This window comes from Triticum urartu, chromosome 5A (assembly GCF_056163025.1).
Source record: "Triticum urartu cultivar PI428250 chromosome 5A, HENAU_Tu73, whole genome shotgun sequence".
NCBI lineage: Eukaryota > Viridiplantae > Streptophyta > Magnoliopsida > Poales > Poaceae > Triticum > Triticum urartu.
Window position 1 is genome coordinate 654,791,922 of NC_141877.1, and position 6,421 is coordinate 654,798,342.

The 6,421-nt window shown below is 49.5% G+C and overlaps 1 protein-coding gene across 1 annotated transcript; it reads right to left on the reverse strand.

Moving 5' to 3' along the window:
* Positions 1–3,752: 3,752 nt before the first annotated feature.
* LOC147973807 (uncharacterized) lies at positions 3,753–4,728 on the reverse strand. The gene is made up of 3 exons (XM_087524797.1): positions 3,952–4,728; positions 3,856–3,862; positions 3,753–3,757 (listed from the first exon to the last, which is right to left on the reverse strand). Exons 1-3 carry the CDS (start codon positions 4,726–4,728, stop codon positions 3,753–3,755), a joined length of 789 nt encoding a protein of 262 aa, XP_087380923.1.
* Between the last annotated feature and the right edge of the window lie 1,693 nt (positions 4,729–6,421).

The following is a 6,421-nucleotide window of genomic DNA, read 5'->3' on the forward strand; positions in this document are numbered from 1 at the left end:
GGCACGCCAGGCTCCATTCCGTGGAAGGTTGGGTTTCCGGACGCAGGCGGTTACAAATCCCATGAGAGGAGGAAAAAAGTGCAGCAGGCCCAAATGCAGGCGCTGCAAGCAAGGGTACAAGCGATAGAGGAACGAGAAGCAAATCGCAGCAAATGTACTGCCGAAGCTTCCCCCGGAGCTACCTCGCCATCTTAGCGGAGAAGCAGCGTGGCTTCCACCGAGCTGCTTCAGCCGGAGCATGCCTTGACGGCTCCTGCCAGCTATCCCGTGGATGCTCACGGAGTCTCAAAATTGCCACCTTATGACGCAATGGATGAATTTGAAGGTCAAGGCGGCTGTTGGCTCTGTTTATCCTACTGAACCCGGCGCAACTTTTCACTGCCGGCCGATTCCAGAAGGATATGCTAGGGTGATGGTGGATGAAATAATGGAGGGATTTGAGGACCTCCAGCTTGACCACCCTACCGGTGAAGGGGAGACTAGGCTGGGGTCTGCTCTGAAGACTCCATGCCTATGGCGGAAGGAGCTCATCAACCTTCCGAACTGGACGCCTCCGCCTCCTTCTCCTCCTCCGGCAAGTCAGGGCACTCCGCCTCCTCCACCGCCTCCTCCTCCGGCGAGTGACGATCAGGGCACTCGACCGGCTCCTTCTCCGCCTGCGCCGACGCGCCCGAGCAGCCAGCCTCCTCCTTCTCCGCCTCGTCAGCAAGGGCGGAAGAGACCTGCCGCCGCTCCGGCTGCTCTGGCGCGTCGTAGTCCTTCTCCTCCGCCTCGTAAGCAAGTAAAGAAGACAACCACTCCGTCTGCTCGGCCGGCGTCTAGCAGTACAGCCAGAGGCGGGAGGACATACAGATTCGGTCCTTCTCTGAAGACTCCAGAGAAGTTACCATACAAGAGGACCCCGGAGGAGAACGCCGAGATCGCACGAACCGAAGTGGATGACTGGTTTCAAGGGTTGAAAGCAAAGAGACATCCACTTCCGGAGGAGAAGGTAGATCCGGTGAAAGCGAAGAGCACTCTGGCTGCCCTGACAAAACCACCCAAATCTCCGCCGAAAGGAAACTATGAGCGCATTATTGGAAAGGAATTTGCCGAAGCGGAGCGGTCGGGAAGTACTGTCAGTGATCAAAGGCTGAAAGAACGATGAGCTGGGAAACAAATTGCCCAGCTCGGCGAACAAGCGAAGCAATCGTGCCCCCCGCTCAAGGTGCCTAGCCACAACGTCGCTAATGATCCGAGGATGGTGCCCGATTATAGCAATCTTGCAGATTACCTTCCCGACGATGTACATTATGAACCCATGGAGGTGCGGATACAAAGATACGAGTATGGGAAGCCTCTCGTCAAAGATGAAAGATCTCTATCAACGATGATGCGAAGATTGCATGATTGGTACTTGAAAATCTGCAGAGACTCTGGGGGGAGGAGTACTTTGTATGTGAAAGTTAAAAAGGAGCATGACCTCGTTGGAATTGAACTGTTGCCTGTTCCATTTGAGGAGTTCTATCAGTTTTTCAATCAATTGGCCATCGATAAAACAACGGTCGCCTGCTATTGTCTGTAAGTAGTACTACTTCTGTCATTAAGTCTCTCTATATAGCTCAGCTCTTTCATTGCATGTATTTATAATCATCCTCACTATATTATGCAGATTGAAGATCGCCGAATTGAAGAAAAGACAAGTCGGTGATATTGGGTTCATTAACACATATCTCATAGATGCAACTCAGGTTAAATTTCCTGCCGCAGCTACCGAGGCCAACTTGCTACGATCGTTGGTAATAAATGAAAACAAAGATATAATACTCTTTCCTTACAACTTCAAGTGAGTGTTACTGTCTTGTGCGTATTCGGTTTCCCTTATATATTAGTCAAGGTTATAGTAATGTAATTGATGAGTTATGCATGCGTGGGCAGTTTCCACTATATTCTCCTAGAGATTAAGCTTGAGCAGGGACTAGTAACCGTCTTAGACTCAAGACGAAAAGATCCCCAGGACTATGCAGACATGACTCAAATACTCGAGAAGTAAGTTAAATCGATCATTATCCACCATATCAGCAACTTTGTTCATTTCCTGATATATCAAGTAATTGTTTTCTTTGTCCGGCAGGGTTTGGAGAAAATTCACCAGAAAAGCTCCGGGGCTGCCGAAGGAGCTGCAATTTAGACACCCGAAAGTAAGTACTATAGTAGCATGTTCCGCGCATCTACTAGTCATTCAAGCGCTAGTTTCATCAATACCATTTGGCATTCTTACTTATCAGTTTGATTGACCTCTATTTCTTGTAAAGTGGTTGTGGCAGGAACAAGAGAATGATTTCTGTGGATACTACATTTACGAGTCCATCCGCCACACGACCTGTGAGCGGGGCTACACTGACGAACAATATGAAGTACGTAAATAACAACATTCACAATTTTATTTTATTACAATCATTTGTGTTGAGTTTCATTCATTCATATATATATATATGTATTGATCCCCTTCTTTAAATTAGATGTTTCGGAAGCGGGATGAACTCCTAGCACCAGCTCGCATGCGAGCAATTCAAGAGGAATTGGCGGCATTCTTTCTTGACCACGTGATCCCTGAAGACGGAGAATACTATGTGGACCCTGAGTCCGTATGATTATATTTGTAAGAGATAATTATTGTATATATGTAGCCGGTAGTGTCGGATAGATATACGAGAACTTGTTGTTCGACCAATCTCTCGAAGAAGGAGAGGTGGTCGATATCACTTCTCTCTGTATGCATATATGTTCATGACGATCTTCTGTTTCCTTTGTTTGCTTACTAGCTAGCTAGCGTGTCTAGTCCTCTCTATACGTATGTATAGTACGTAGCGTCGACCAAGCACGGACATAAGAGAGGACACTTCTCTCTATTAATTATAGCTAGCTAACACAATGTATGAAACACCTAAATTAACCCCCCCCCCTTTAAAAAAAACAAAAACCCCAACCACAGAAATGCTGACGCGTGGATGCCTATTGGTCCCGGTTGGTGCCACCAACCGGGACCAAAGAGTCTCCTGCCTGGGCTCCGCGCACAGGCCACGTGGAGGCCCATCTGTCCCGATTCTGGATTGAACTGGGACTAAAAGGACAGGGCATTAGTACCGACCCTTTAGTCCCGGTTCCAGAACCAGGACAAAAGGCCCTTACGAACCGGGACAACAGGCCCTTTTTCTACCAGTGCATGCATGCTATATAGATAGCCTATGTTCATTGGTCGCTCAATGTGTTGGAAATTCATGTGTCTGGATTTTGCTTATATGTATGAACTAACTTGAAAATACACTGAAAAATAATAAAAGAGATGGAACTATAGAAAAATATTAATAAGTGGGCTCTCCTTTTGCTGGTATACAATAAAATAGAATTTAAAATCAAGAAAAAATCCATGTTTTAGAACAAGAAGATGTGATACACATAGCTAGGCGAAGACAGACGGTAGATGTAGATGCTAGAAAACCATTTCTCTTCTGCATACATCATATGTGACGTGTCTTATTGTCACGTATATCTTTTCATATAACTCAATTAGGGGTATCCAATAACTATTAATAAAAGTATTAAAAAGTAGTATAACAATTCATCTACGTAGTACTCTGAGGAGTGAGTACATTCAGAGGTAGTATAGAACCATTTTCGAAACACGCGTGCACACATACACACACAACATAAAGACCATACCATACTCAAGAGTACTACGCAGATGAACAGAATACTACGTAGGTGTATATTTAAGCTGCCACAGATTTAGAAAATCATTCCACAAAAAAGATTTAGAAAATCACGTATTCTCTCCGTCTGACGTAGCTGACATGCGATTAGTGTCCTACACACCTGACCCCTGAAACAGAGATGAAATTACTCATGAATCAGCAAGCGTGAATGAGCGCGCGTGCACGTGCGTGCGCTACACTGTAGAGATGCACTTACGCTGGACTTGTTGCAATAGAGGATGGCGTCATGGACGTCCGTGTCGGCCCTGCCGTGGTACGCGACGCTCGGCGGGGCCCCGCGCGCCAACGTGAACCTGCTGTGCCTCCGCGCAATCGCTCTGACCTTCCGGTACAGTGGCATCACGAACCGCAGCACCTTCCAGGGCGACGACCCCGCGCGGCGCCTCCCGGCACACAGCGTTGTCGGCCGCGGCCTTGCGTGCTTGCTGGTCGCGGTGGAGCACGGGCTCCGCGGGACTGGCGTGCTCGGCGACGAGAAGGCCGACGACCACGGCGAGCTCTGGACGTCCGCGGTGTGATGCTGACTCGTCACCGGGCCGTCGCCGTCTTCTTCCGCGCAGGAGCCGCCTCCGGGATCGCAGGGTAGGAGGCGACCGTCGTGAAAGATCCGGCTCGCGCTGGTCTGCAGCATGGGGGACGGCGGGGCATAGTCTACTACCGGTGGTGGTGGGTGCAGGTCGAAATCGAAGTCACTCCTCGCTGTGCTGCATAAGTCGATGGAGAAGAGATCGTCGGGGTACAAGTCGATGAAGGAGGGCGACGTTGAGATTCGGAAGGAATGACCGACGCTGTGGACGAGGCGGCCGCAGGACTCGTCGAAGAAGAAGCTGTCGTACTCGGCGAGGTGCGGCAACGACCTGCTGCTATTAGCCTCCATGCGCTGTGGATTCGTAGGAGCTTGACGAGTGGGCGGGTGTGGTGGTGCAGGATCGGATGCATGATGCATCGAGCGGAGCACGGGCATGACACGCATATATGGGCCGCGCAGCGCGCAGGTCGGCCTCGTGTCGTTTCGTGCAAATGTCCATGTTACCCCTACCTTTTCGGCGCACTCTCTCCATCTCTTTCTGTTTGTTGAGAAATAAAAAAATGTGATCAATTGTATGAGAGGAATGCCTCCCAGGAGATGTCTGTTGAAGAAAAGATGTCTCCCTAATACACCTCTTCAGCATGTATATAAGTAGGTCTCCCATATATCGAAGAGAATCATTTGTGTCTCTTCTTTGTCTCATTTACTTTGATACACAATACGTTATCAACACTTGCTCTCCGTTGAAAGAAAAAGGCCATGAGAGACGGCCGATCATCGGCAGCGTTTGCCTACAGGATCCAGCGCATCGTCGTCACTATGGATGGATACAAATCGATCCATGGCTTCTCGCCCGTCTTGCTGCTCCACCCCATAACGCGAACGTACTTCCGTCGGCAACGACGAACTTGGCTGGCTCACGACGCGGCCGATGGATTCCACTGGGACGTCCTCGGCAAAGACGGCCATGCTTGCATGCCGATCAGGAGAATGCTAACTTGATTTTCTTTTTGAAATTAGCATCAATGATCTACTAACTGTGTGTCTCTCCAGAACCGACGGAACAATCCGGCCAAGCGGTTATCAATCCACGGTGAGATTTGTATTGTCTTCTTGTGATCAATCCATTGATTTCTCTTGTACGCACGGCACATGCACTCACAGGATCGATTCCAACCAACCGGTTGCTACAAGAAGAGAAGCGAACGCCGAGCGGGCGCTTGTGCCAACTTTCCGGCAGCGGCATCCGGCGTCTTCCACGGCTGCTGACTCCGAGCGACGGCGGACCTAGGCAGCGATCCTGTTGTGCCGACACCCGTGGCGACGACTCCGAACGACCGTGACTCTTTGCAGAGACGTCTCCCGACGTGGCCGGCTGCCTCGACGCCTTGTTCCCAGCGGCATCTGCCGCTAATGGTGGTGGCAGCCAATCGGACTGCACAGCGCTTCCCGGACCTTGGTTCAACGGCGTGGCCAAGAACGGTGGCTCGAGGCGAGGCCTGGCCAGCGGTAACGTTCCACCACGGTGTCGTTGCAGTGTGACCCAGCGGCTGCCTGCGCCGCTGTGCGAGTAGGCTGCCTGGCACAATGGCGGTTGCACAGCGATCAGCAGCGGCTGTTGGATCGGGTCTGGATCCCGATTGAGCGAGAGGGCTCGTAACCACCACCTACGCTGTGTCACTGCTGCCTAGTGTGTCACTCCGCACCAGGCAAATAGGCCAAATGGGTTTCCAAGTGGGTAGAAACCCACGTTCCCATTTCATGCCAAGAAAAAAAAAAGGAAAAGTAATATGTGGTCTGTAGCATGGGTTGCCTGCACAGATTTCACCCTTGAACATGTTCTTTTCTTTTCTGCTTCAGCTTATAGCCGCGCAGTTTATTGTTATTTGCGTTTTATGTCTTTTGGGCTTCAGAGCAAATACACAGGATAGACTATCGGGTCTTACTGAATTGCATAATAGTTGATTATGCATCATTTTAAATCATGTAAAATGACTGTTTGAGGCCCCAGGTCCTCATATATGTTGCACAAGTATGTTTATACTTCTGCATTTACTTGTATTACATTAGTAATGCCGTTGCACAACAATATGTTGATTTCATTATTCGCATAGAATATGGAACTTGCTTGCAAATT